Source organism: Neomonachus schauinslandi, chromosome 6, assembly GCF_002201575.2.
Source record: "Neomonachus schauinslandi chromosome 6, ASM220157v2, whole genome shotgun sequence".
Taxonomy (NCBI): Eukaryota; Metazoa; Chordata; class Mammalia; order Carnivora; family Phocidae; genus Neomonachus; species Neomonachus schauinslandi.
Window position 1 is genome coordinate 9,798,760 of NC_058408.1, and position 13,514 is coordinate 9,812,273.

The following is a 13,514-nucleotide window of genomic DNA, read 5'->3' on the forward strand; positions in this document are numbered from 1 at the left end:
CGCTCCGTTCCTCAGCCCTGTCCTAGCTACTCTTCCCCAGTCTTTAGTCGTGAACTGCGGTCTCTTCTCCTGAGAGGAAGAGAGGACGCGGCCGGGCCTCCCAAGCCGAGGAAGAAAGCCGCAATAGCGATGGCGGCCCTCGCGGGAGCGGGGCGGCTTCAACCTAACGCGGGGCGGGGCCTCGGGGCGGAGCCTCGCCGGGGCGGCCGCTTCAGAGCCGCAAAGTTTGGCTGTGGCGGCAAATGGGCTTGGGCGGCTCCTCGGCGGGTGGCGGTGGTGGCCGTAGCGGTTCCTCCTGGCCCTGTTAATGTCGGGGCCAGGCCCGGGGAGGATGGCGCCCTAGAGCCCGGCCTCGCTGGGGTAGGGGCGGGAGGGGACGGGGTGGGCACCGGCCATGTCGGAGGTGACCCGGAGTCTGCTGCAGCGCTGGGGCGCCAGTTTTAGGAGAGGCGCCGACTTCGACTCTTGGGGCCAGCTGGTGGAGGCGATAGACGAGTATCAGATGTGAGTGACTAACCGCGGGAGCGGGCCAGCCGGGCTCCAGTGGGCCGCCTCCCCCCTTTCTTCCGTCGGTGTCTCTTATCTCTGTCTGCAGCCAAGGCTTCCCAGGGTGGGGCCCCCGCAGGCACTGGGGCTGGGATCGCACTGGCCCCGGACGGGCTGCCGTGGAGACGGCGGTCCGCTCGTTGGGCTTCCGCGCCCCTCTCCCTCTCCACCGCCACAGGGCCAGTTCCATTCAACAGGTAGCTCCTCTTTCCTGGGGCGCCCGCCCTAGCAGGCTACCTCTGTAGTTCCTTGCCTTCTCTCCCCCGCCTCTTTCAGGTTGCTGCCGCTCAGTTTCTCTTCTAGAATCTCTGAGGGATACTTGTGTGTTCCCCGCCCACGTTCCAGGGATGAGTGGCCTTGCTCTGTATGGTGTCTTCCTCCTCCCATGTGTAGGACAGGAGGGAACTGGTGGCGCTTGAGGGGAGGGGGCGCCCCCAGGAAGCAGCGAGGACAGGGGCGTCTCACCAGCCAAGGGAAGGGTCCCCCCTGGCGCCCCTTCTCCACCCCTCTTTCTGGTGAGCCGTGTTTTCACAATTCACCTCGATTCCGTTTCGGTTTCTGGGACTGTTATTTGCTTGGCTGTGAGTCCCACCCACCCCCTCGCTCGGTTGCTTTGGGTGGAGTCCGCTCAGGATGTGAACAGAAGAGAGCAAACTAAATTAATAGACCACGCACGGGAGCCACCACTCCCTCTTTGGGTCCCTCCTCCTTGTCCTGTGTCTAATGTAGAGCCGCAGGGTACTTTGTGAGTACCAGTTTCTTTGATCTTTGACCCGAAGTCCGATTTCTTATAGCCTTTCTGGCTTCCCCCCAAAAACTTCAGGGGTGTTTTTTAAATTAAAAGACAAGATTCACGTGTATATAAAACCTTGCTTAGTTTCTTGCACCTTTTACTGAAAAAATAAGAACTGCCTGCTAAAATGCTATTGTTTGCAAACTTGCCATTAATTACTTCTTGGTTAAAAGCAAATTGTTTGAAGTGTTACGGAGTATGAAACCATGTGAGTAAAATCTTTTTTTTTTTTTTACCCCCTCAGTGTCTCCTGGAGAGAATATACAGTTGAGACTTGGAAGCTTTAAATTCTTTTTCCTTTCCCTACAGTAGTTTCTTGTTTTTATCTGACCATTAAGATAATTTAAATGTGCAGATGTTTTCTACCCCCATGGTACTGACTTGTAGTTTCAAAGAGCCCTGGAAACAACCGTGCTCTGGGCCATGTTGCCAAGTATAACAAGTACTAGCGTCTGTCTTGCATCTTCACTTGATTTCCCTTGCTCCTGCAACTACTTAGTGAGAACATTATTCTCATTTTACAAAATGAGGAAACGGAAGCTCAGGTTAAACAGATTAACAGGGGTCCTAAAACTACCAATGAAATCTGGGATTTTTTTTTTTAACTCCAAATCCTGACTGCTCTACTACATAGTGCTTAAGACACTTTATTTAATGTGCCTTGTGTAAGTGAATTGGACAAATGAGAAGTTTTCCTTCGTTACCAGGGAACATATCTTAACCAGACTGTAGCCAGTTAGCACCTGTGTGTACTCATTCTTCGGGTTAACTAGAATCGCATACCCTGAAATGTAAAGCTGCCTTCACTTGTGATGCAGTGGGACTTAGCAGCTGTTGACACTCAGTAGCAGACTTCACAATGGAAAGTGAAGAATACCATGTCCAATTGAAATTACAAAGGAAAATTGAGTATGGAAGCTGTTTCGCTAGAATTTCGAGAAACATCTCAATGAGAGTAATAGCCACATACAAATCTATTGTTGGACCACAGTACTAACCTTTGAACTTCATAATTCAGAGAAGTTCTCAAATTATAAAAACTGCCAGTGTCAAATCGGAGGAGTAATGATTGGCTTAAATTTTGTAAACACATAGGCTACATATAAAATGAGGTTGAATTTAAAATTAATATATTCAAAAATGAAGACAAATTGTCTTTTTTTATTGCAGTTATCTCTTTGGAAGGAAAGGCTGCGGAAAAGGAGACCATTTGGGGGCCACTAATAGTGTAAAAAAGAATGGACAGCATTTAGTGACTGGATGTTGAGAGTGAAGGAGGAAGAGTCTAGGATAATTGGCATTTCTAATTGGGTAGGCAGCAGGGACTTTATGTCTTGCAACACAGCGAATTTATGGGAGAGGGGATATTGGGGAGGAAAGAAACAGGTTTGTACCATCACAATGTAGGAATGCTAATAGCTTAAACAATCTTGTTTTTCAACGACGACAAGAACAGGGGATGTAAAGATGTATAAGATTTGATTCCCGCCCTCAAAGCCCTGAGAGTCTTTCTAATGGAAGATTTTATTTTTTTAAGATTTTATTTATTTATTTGACAGAGAGAGACACAGCAAGAGAGGGAACACAAGCAGGGGGAGTGGGAGAGAGAGAAGCAGGCTTCCCGCGGAGCAAGGATCCTGATGTGGGACTCGATCCCAGGACCCTGGGATCATGACCTGAGCCGAAGGCAGACGCTTAACGACTGAGCCACCCAGGCACCCTAATGGAGGATTTTAAAGTAATTGGGTTTTGCTATTACAGAAGTATGAAAAGAGAATGTGCTACCACACTGCTTGCTGTTTCCAGGAGCGTGCTTCTGCCTTAGGGCTTTTGTACTTTTTCTGGAACATTCTTCTCTCATCCGCTCGGATCGCTTGGTCACCTCCTTCAGGTCTTTGTTCAGATATTATCTTCTCAGTGAGGTCCTTTCTGGCTACCTTATTTAAAATTGTGAAACCTGTTATCCACCCCAACTCCCTCTACCTCAGTCTTGCACATCCTAAATGCCCCCCTCCCAAATCCTGCTTAATTTTTTCCCATAGTATTTATCATCATCTAAAATACAATATATTGGGGCACCTGGGTGGATTAGTCGTTAAGTGCCTGCCTTCGGCTCAGTTCATGGTCCCAGGGTCCTGGGATCGAGCCCCACATCCAGCTCCCTGCTCGGCGGGAAGCCTGCTTCTTCCTCTCCCACTCCCCCTGCTTGTGTTCCCTCTCTCACTGTATCTCTCTCTGTCAGATAAATAAAATCTTTAAAAAATAATAATAAAATAAAATATATTTTACATATTCATTTGGTTTATTGTCTCTCTCCCCACTTGAATGTAAACTCTGAGAGGGCAGAGTTGCAGGTGTTGTCTTAATTCTTTATACTTAGTGTCCTAGTGATGCTAGGCTGTTATTAAATAATTGTTTAGTAATTATATGTTGTATTCTTTTGAATGAATATGGATTCAGAAGTATGCTGTGGGAGCATTGAGTTGATATTAAAGTGCTGTTGGAAGGTTTAAACGAATATGTCAAAACTAGGATTGCTAGCCAAAATATACATGGTTAATTAAAAACAATTCCATGAAGCAGGCCACCTCTTTCAGCAACCTGGGGATACACGACCCCAAACTTCTGGTAGAATGGTATGGACTCTGTTGCTCAGAATCAGATATTTCACAGGATCATTGCTAAGGGATTAATCTAGCACATGGGTGCTCAATAAATACTTGTTAAATGAATGAGTGAGTTTGAAGACTGAGTAATACTTGCTCTTAATCATCTTTATTATGCCTTGATCATTGCTACTCAGAGTAGGTCCACAGATGGGTACTGGTCTGCAATGAGATAAAGGAATTGAGATTTAAGATTTGACATCTTCATGAGAGTTTTTATTATATTTTAAAGAAGTGTTAGCTTGGAACAGATTGGGGGAAGAAGCTAGTCCTTCACTACAGATAGCTTGAGAAGCACTAATTTCTGTTGTGGATTGTGGGGTTTCTTTCAGTCACTTGTTTATGTGTTTAAAGTATAAACTCCCTCTTGAGAATAGTGCTGTTTGACTTGTAGGCATCCTTGTAAGATGAGATTATTCTCTAGAGAATATTTGAGAGGTTTCTCACCTTTCCTAATAAATGTCAACTCTTTTAGCTGCTCATCTGATATCCAAAACATGTGGATTTTCCCTCGATGGACAAAATCATGTCTCACTTTGTCTTAAAATGGTGCAGTCATTTATGGATTTAGAAATTTAATTTTTTTTTTTGCCCAGGTCTTTAAAAAAGTTTTTAAAATCGTATAACTTACATACCATGGAATTCACCCATTTTACATGTACAGTCCAGTGATTTTTTTAGTAAATTTACCAAGTTGTACAACCATCACTACAATCAAATTTTATAACCTTTTCCTTTGTGCCCGTTTGCAATCACTCCATATTCCTGCTCCAGCCCCAGGCAACCGCTAATCTACATTCTGTCTGAAGATTTTGTCTTTTCTGGACATTTCATGTAAATGGAATCATATAAAATGTGATCTTTTGTATGTGACTTCTTGGATTTAGCATAATATGTTTGAGGTTCATCCATGTTGAACGTATATCGGTACTTTGTTTCTTTTTTACTGCTGAATAGCATTACATTGTATGGATATACCACATTTGTGTATCCTTTCACTAGTTAAGGGGCATTTGAGTTGTTCCTACTTTTTTACTGTCATCAGTAATGCTGTTGTGAACATTCACATGTAAGTCTTTGTGTACACATATATATATATATATATATATATTTTGGGGGGGGTAGATATCAAAGAGTGGAATTTCTGGTTAATGTGGTAAATTTATGTGTACTTTTTGAAGGAAACTGACATATTGTCCAGAGGGGCTATACAGTTTTACATTTCTATCAGCAGTGTTTCAGAATTACTGCTCTCCATCTTGATGGCACTTGTCATTGTCTTTTCTATTATAGCCATTCTAGTAGGTATATAGTGTAGTTCACTGTAGTTTTAATTTGCCTTTCTCTTACGACTAATGATGCTGAGCATCTTCTTATGATGCTTATTTTCCCTCTGTAAATCTGGTTTGGGAGATGTCTATTCAAATCTTTTGCCCATTTTTTAATTGAGTTGTTTGTCTTTTACCTATTGAGTTTATAAGGGTTCTTTATATATTCTGGATACAGGCCCTTTATCACATATATGATTTGCAAATATTTCCTCCCAGTCTGTGGCCTAATTTTTAAAAGCAGGATTCTGTTTGAATTTAACATCCTTGTCTGCTGATTATTAGCATTTGAGCAGTTTAGAGCTACCCCTTTTCTTCTGACAGTGACCCTGCTTAATTAAGTTAACAGTCACTATTAGCATATTATGTGTACAACTCTTCAAATAGAGACACTGTGCCACATTATAACTTCCCTGAGATTGTGGATATGTAGTTGACATCATTAAATACAGACTAATTCCTAAAAGAGAAATTCATATAAGTGGTAGGCCGGCAAGAGTTAGAAACCAACTGCAGAGGAAGGACAAGGATAATGGCTATGTCTGTTTCTTTCTTTTTTTTTTTTTTTAAGATTTTATTTATTTATTTGACAGAGAGAGACCGCGAGAGAGGGAACACAGGCAGGGGGAGTGAGAGAGGGAGAAGCAGGCAGGGGGAGTGAGAGAGGGAGAAGCAGGCTTCCCGCTGAGCAGGGAGCCTGATGTGGGGCTCGATCCCAGGACTCCGGGATCATGACCTGAGCTGAAGGCAGACGCTTAACGACTGAGCCACCCAGGCGCCCCTATGTCTGTTTCTATTTGTGCTATCTCCTGTATAGAATCCACAAAGAGTGGGTCTCTAAATGACATCATAGGATAATATTAGGGGGTTTCTACCTTTGAGGTAAAATAAATAAATGGATGGAAACAGTTTAAATAACATAGTGGAGTGATTCCTTGCAAATGTCAATGATTTTATGTAGGAGTTTTCTTATTTTATGATAAGGAGGATGCATACCTTTCATAGATTGGATGGAGGCCATCAAATATAATGAACTTTACACCTGATCTTTAAAGACATGATTGCGTAGAATAGAACTCTCATCTAAGACTTTTTTTGGAAACTCTTGTGAACTGTCTGTTGCAGTGAGCTTGGTAGGAAATCTAACACTTGCTACCCTTTGCATTCTTGCTTCCATTCCCCTCCCAGAATAGTATAGTATGCTTGAGAATTACGGTTTTAAATTCTTTTCCCAGTTACAAAATGTTTCACCAAAGAATCTCTTGATTCTTTGGGGTCTTCCCCCCCCCCCCCCAAATTTCTAAAAATTGGGATAGATATCACATAACATAAGATTTTGCACTGTGAAGTTGTACAGTTTGGTCGTTCTAGTATATTCACAGTGTTATGCAACCATCACCACCATCTCATTTCAGAACATTTGCATCGCCCTCAAGCCCCATACCTGATACCAGTCACTCTCAATTCCTTCCTTACCCCAGCCCCTGGCAACCACAAATCTGCTGTCTCTATGGATTTATCCATTCTGGACATTTTGTGTAAATAGAATCATATGTGATTTTTTTTTTTCCATCTGGCTTCTTTCATTTAGCGTAATGTTTTTGAGGTTCATCCATGTTGTAGCATGTATCAATCTTCATTCTTCTTTGCGGCCAAATCCTCTTTCATTGAATGGATGCACCACATTTTGTTTATCCATTCTTCAGTTGATAGACATTATGGGTGTTTTCCGTTTTGGGCTATTATGCATAATGCTGCTGCTGTGAACATTCGTGTACAGGTTTTTATGTGTGAGCATGTTTTCAGTTCTTGTACTATACCTAGAATTTTGAAATTGCTGGGTTATATGTATGGTAACTCTATGTTTAACTTTTGAGGAACTGCCAAACTGTTTTCCACAGCAACTGCATCATTTTACATTCCTACCAGCACTGTATGAAGGTTCCAAATTTTCCATATCCTTGCCAACACCATTATTTTTTTCTCTCTCTCTTTTTAGAAATTGTACCCATCCTAGTGGGTATGAGGTGGTATCTCATTGTGGTTTTGATTTGTATTTCCCTAATGACTAATGATATGATATTGATGAGCTTATTGACCATTTTTATATCTTCTTTGGAAAAATGTTCAAGGGACCTCTGTGTGCCTCAGTCAGTTAAGTGTCCGACTCTTGGTTTCGGCTCAGGTCATGATCTCAGGGTTGTGAGACTGAGCCTTGAGTCAGGCTCCATGCTCAGCGGGGAGTCTGCTTCCCCCACTTCTCTCTCCCTATGCCCTTCCCCCTGTTCACGCTTGCTCACACTCTCTAAAATAAATAAGTCTTTAAAACAGATGTTCATATTCTTTTTCCATTTTAAAATTGAGTTATTTGTCCTTTTAATGTTTCATTGTAAGAGTCAATCTTTTAGTTTTGTTGTCTCAGAAAGAGCTTTGGGGATGCCTGCTTGGCTCAGTCAGTTAAGTGCCTGCATTCAGCTCAGGTCATGATCCCAGGGTCCTGGGATCAAGTCCCGCATCCAGCTCCTTGTTCAGTGGGGAGCCTGCTTCTGCCTCTGCCTCTCCCCCTGCTTGTGCATGTGCGCGCTCTCTTTCTCTGTCAAAATAAATAAAATCTTAAAAAAAAAAAAAAAAAAGAGCTTTGGATCCTTACTGTTGAGTTTGGGCTAGTAACACAGATCCATCCTTGAAAACTCATCCAAGGCCTAGCTGCTATTTTTAAGAATGATAATTGGGCAAACGATGATTTTCATGTCTGATCGGTGGAGGATTTTATTTTTCAGGAAAAAATGTTTTGAAAAGCATAATTTAATAGACTTATCATTTTGTCATGGCTATTATTTGGACTAATCTTATCAGCAAATTAATGATAGACTGATAAAGTGTCTCTGGCTGGTACTATTACTGGTGCTCCCTGGAAGTGTTTAAGCAAAATCTGGACAACTGCTTATTGGCTTGTTAAAGAAGAAATTCATGCATACTAAAGAAAGTTGGATTAGTTGCCATTTGAGATTCTTTCCAGCTCTAAGATTCTGTTTTTACTGCCTAGAGCTGAAATTTGTCCCAGTGCAATAGTAAAAAAAAAAAGCATTGTATCTTATTTTCATTGTTATTGTATAGAGTCTGATTCTAAAGATAATGTAGATTTATACTTTGAAAACATAGCAAAATATTATTGTACTTCATTGTCTGTTTTTTAAAAGATTTATTTATTTATTTTAAGATTTTATTTATTCATTTGAGAGAGAGAATGAGAGACAGAGAGCACGAGAGGGAAGAGGGTCAGAGGGAGAAGCAGACCCCCCGCCGAGCAGGGAGCCCCATGTGGGACTCGATCCCAGGACTCCAGGATCATGACCTGAGCCGAAGGCAGTCGCTTAACCAACTGAGCCACCCAGGCGCCCCTGTTTTTTAAAAGATTTAGATTAGGGGTGCCTGGGTGGCTCAGTCATTAAGTGTCTGCCTTTGGTTCGGGTCCTGGTCCCAGAGTCCTGGGATTGAGCCCTACATCGGGCTCTCTGCGCACGGCGGGAAACCTGCTTCTCCCTCTCCCACTCCCCCTGCTTGTGTTCCCTCTCTCACTGTCTCTGTCTCTGTCAAATAAATAAATAAAATCTTTTAAAAAAATAAAAAAAGATTTAAATTATTTCACCTTGTTGCACTTGGGATAGTTTGCTTTCCTTCAATTCTAAAGACTATGTTTTTTTCTTCTTACAGATTAGCAAGACATCTACAAAAAGAGGCCCAAGCTCAACACAATAATTCTGAATTCACAGAAGAACAAAAGGTACTATAAAATAATGTCTACATATTATCAGATTCCAAATGAAAAGGATTCTGTCTTTCAAGCCATTAAGCAAAAACAACAGAAACTGTTATAGAGTACAAAGAATGACACTGATTATGCATTGGGGAACATAAAGTGATCGCTGAGAGATGATTTACTACTTAGTGACTTTCTCACTTGATGAATTTCTCGACTCAGCCATTTAGACTTTAACTTTAGTGGAGACTGTCTACACTCTGGTTGGGAGAGGGGTAGATTCCAGAGGCTGAAGTTTGACTGTGAGTAATTATGTCCAACTTCAGTACTTATTTAACTCTGAATTTTCTTAACCCCTTCTTCCTCCTCTCAAAACAAACACAAAGGGGCGCCTGAGTGGCTCAGTCATTAAGCGTCTGCCTTCGGCTCAGGTCGGGATCCCGGGGTCCTGGGATCGAGCCCCGCATCGGGCTCCCTGCTCAGCGGGAAGCCTGCTTCTCCCTCTCTCACTCCCCCTGCTTGTGCTCCCTCTCTCTCTGTGTCTCTCTCTGTCAAATAAATAAATAAAATCTTTAAAAAAAAAAAAAAAACAAAGCCAAAAGAAAAAAAAAAACAAAAGCCATCACTGAAAAAAATTAATAGTAAAATAATAATTTTATTTATTTTTAAGATTTTATTTGACAGAGCACAAGTAAGGGGAGCGTCAGGCAGAGGAAGAGGGAGAAGCAGGCTTTCCGCTGAGCAAGGAGCCTGATACGGGGCTCTATCCCAGGACCCTGGAATCATGACCCGAGCCAAAGGGAGATGAGCAAGCAACTGAGCCACCCAAGCGCCCCTAAAATAATAATTTTTAAAAAATTGTTCAAGTCAAGAATTTGGCATAAGAATCCATCAGCAAAATAAATGCATAAGGTTGCAAAATGTCTCAGTGGTGCTCTTGAATTAAGATTTTAATGTGTTGAGTCAATGCTCTGGACTTTTAGAGATTATAAAAAGTGGGATGGATACTTTAAGAAGCTTTGCTTTCAAAGAGTAAGAAGAAACAGGAAGAAACAAGTCCCATTTTTTCCTGGCTCAGAGTATCTAGTGTTAAGTCAAATTTTAATCTTGTAGATAATGAAAAAAAATTACTGTGTCAGTTTTTCCCTCATCTCTTAAGAAAAGACACTGTGAAAACTGTAGTGACTTAATTTGTTTTTATTAATCATTTTTCTGTACAAGGGGTGGGAATGGTTTTCTTTTTTTTTTTTTTTTTAAGATTTTATTTATTTATTTGACAGAGAGAATGAGATAGAGCATGAGAGGGGGGAGGGTCAGAGGGAGAAGCAGACTCCCTGCTGAGCAGGGAGTCCAGTGTGGGACTCGATCCCAGGACTCCAGGATCATGACCTGAGCCGAAAGCAGTCGCTTAACCAACTGAGCCACCCAGGCGCCCTGGGAATGGTTTTCTGCACGTGTTTTAAGTAAGCCTAAGATTTATTTTAGTCCTTTCGCCTATATTCATTTGACTCTACTTATAGATGTTTGAACAGATAGAAACTCTAAAGATTAGGATTAGCTATATTTCTTACACAAGTCAGGATATTTGCATTTTAAAAATACTTAGTATCTACATCCTCTACTGTACTTTTTTTGTATTTAGAAAAGAAAACATCACTACAATTTAGAGGTGCATTTTTCTTTTTTCCTTTACAATTGTTAATGTATGCAGTAGATTTAGGAAATTTAGGATTTGAGCCCAGGAAAATAATTACCACAGAAGAAATGATTGGTTTGCTTGAGGAAAGGAACAAAGACTATATGCTTTATCACCTCTATAAGATTTGTAAACTCTAGGAATTGATTAGGAAGTGATCAGCTGACATCACAAAATTAATTTTGAAACTCTCAAATATTTGAGTATGCAAATTAATAGCTAACAGAGTGTGTTATGAATATGGAAACAGATGAAAGCTTAGGGAATTTTTAAAGTTTCATGACCACCTTCCCCCCCCCCCCATACTTTAATCACCTATTTGCCTTGTCTTCCTTATATGCTTTGTCACCAGCACCTCTTGCTTAGGTATAGGGCCTATGAGCAACATGACCTCAAATAGTAGGTGAGTTGACCTAAAACAAAGCACAGTTTTTTAAAATGCCATCAAGAAATGAGCTTTTTCATACAATGATTAAACCATCAAGAAAAAATAAACTGTTTCTTAATTTTCTTTAACTTTCTAAGGCTGAAGCTGATGTTCAATAATGCTCTTTATCTTTTAATTTATAGCTGTTCCTTAGCTGCCTTTTTTTTTCAGTTTACACAGACCCACAGGTCTTACACTCCCATAAGGCCTGGGAGGCAGCATGACCTAGAGGAAAAGACTGAGATCTGGACTTGGTCTTGAATCTGGGCTCTGTCCCCAGCCCTTATTTCCTTATGTATGAGATGAGGGATTAGATAACCCTAAATGATCTTAGAAGATATCCCTTCATCTTCTAATGACTCATACCTTTGAAGTTTTCTGTACCTCCTCCTTCCCTGGAGGCCTGATTTCGGAGGGATTTGTTATTTATAATACCTGCCTAAGGGGCACCTGTGGCTGCCACTTGTGTACCTGCCTGCCTATTCCTTGGGCTCAGAGAAGGACCCCCAAATCATTCTGTACTACATTAGGAACCTAAGGCAAGTTGTATGCATTTACAAATTTAATTTTCTTTAAAAATACAAGTGAAACATTCACAATGGGCCAAAAAAACCCATACTGACATACAGACCTTATTTTTGAATGTCACACAAGAGGCTCCAAGTTAATGATTAGGAAACAAAGACTTCCCAGATGTGATCTGGGGGAACACTGGCTCTGAAAAATTAATAGATGTTATTTGAACAGGGAGTTTGTGACTTGTCAGGGCTTTTAATATGCTAATGTGTGTGTTGAATTTTTTAAAAGACTTTGGGTAATGGAGTGTTTCTTAAATTTGTTTGCTTTTGGAGGCCCCCCCCCCCCTTTATAGAACACTTCCTTGGGTCTAGTGTTCCAAAGAACATGTTATGGGAGATTTCGAAACCAACTGTTAGGTCTGCAAAATTAATTGAATGCCAGATCTGGCACCTAAGCCAAAGGAGAAGAAACTCAGTTGCGTTTTCCTCAAGAGAGGAAAAACGCAGAATATGCCTTCTATTATTCTAAGCAAAACTGTTCTTTATGTTTTCTATTTTGAATTATAGTTTTTACGCTTTTGCTATTCTCAGTGTTTTTGTAACAGTGACAAATCTTAGAATTATGCTAACCATTCATAGTTTGTGGGACTTCTAAAAATTTTCTTAAAAACCAACCAATATTTCTTTATGAAGCTTTTTACTGTCTTGCTCACAATAAGCTTTGAAGAATAGTTGATGAATAAATGCTTTGTTGGGTCTTAGGTTATTGATATTTATCCATATTTAACTATTTAAGATCAGAGAAATACTAATTTTTGAGAAAACATACACATCTTCGCAGTATTTATCTTAAATCTAAACTCTAGAGCAGAATTACTGATCTCTCTAAACTTTATTAATCGGTGATTTAAAAAAATCTTCACGTGGATTTGCTATTCATAATATTCTCAAAGATTTCTGTTGGAAAATGAGAAAGTTTAGGGTTCTTATTTGATCCTCCCTTATGATTAGTTGACTTAGCTCTCATTTCAGTCCTCAGTAGTTTTGTCATTATAACAACTGAGTTTAGTAGCCAAAGAATAGCTGCCAAAAGCTTTCATTCCATTAAATTCCCTACTTTGGTGTCGTAGATTTTCTCATGTAAGTTTCTGGACAGAAGAGAACATCCTGTCTCATGATGCTTAGAAAGTTTTTCCCTGTTCTGAATCGAGTTTGGTAGTAATGAGAGTTCCAGCACTATGCGCTTGTTTTATATTTTATAGGTTCCCCCTTTCCACTGTCTCCTCCACCTTCCCCTCTTTCTCCTATCCCAGCCTCCCCCCGGCTAGAGGGTAGATGACTGGCTATTTAAATCAAAAAATTAAGTCTGGATTGAGACGGTACTACTTTATATGTATTTTTTCGATTTTTTCCTTATGTAAATTGAATGTGTTTTAGCAAAATTAACTTGGCTCTTTGTTTTTTTCCCATCTTTTCCTTAGCTGCTCTTTTTATTAATTTCCCTACCAATGACAAAATAGCCAGTATTCTAAAAATGAGAACATTTTCCATTTCTGTACCGTATTAAGCATGAGCAGTTAATTTGAATGAGGTGCTAATAATTTAAATTTTTTAAAACTAAACTTCATTTACCTTCAGTGCTTAGTCTTAATGTACCTTAGTTAATAGTCAGTATTTAATATGTGGACACAAGTGACCTGGTACTGCTTAATCATTTTTCCTAACCATTTGTTTCTAAGAAAGGTGACACGGTTACAGTAGCAGGCACTTGATTTTGACA

The 13,514-nt window shown here is 40.5% G+C and overlaps 1 protein-coding gene across 1 annotated transcript in view; it reads left to right on the forward strand.

Annotated features, from left to right (window-relative positions):
- The first annotated feature begins 224 nt into the window (after positions 1-224).
- AIDA (axin interactor, dorsalization associated) overlaps positions 225-13,514 on the forward strand; it is a 36,305-nt gene continuing 23,015 nt past the window's right edge. Inside the window, 2 exon segments of the mRNA XM_021698394.1 lie at positions 225-504; positions 9,048-9,117. Of these exon segments, the coding sequence (XP_021554069.1) occupies positions 395-504; positions 9,048-9,117 (180 nt within the window). The 5' untranslated portion in view covers positions 225-394.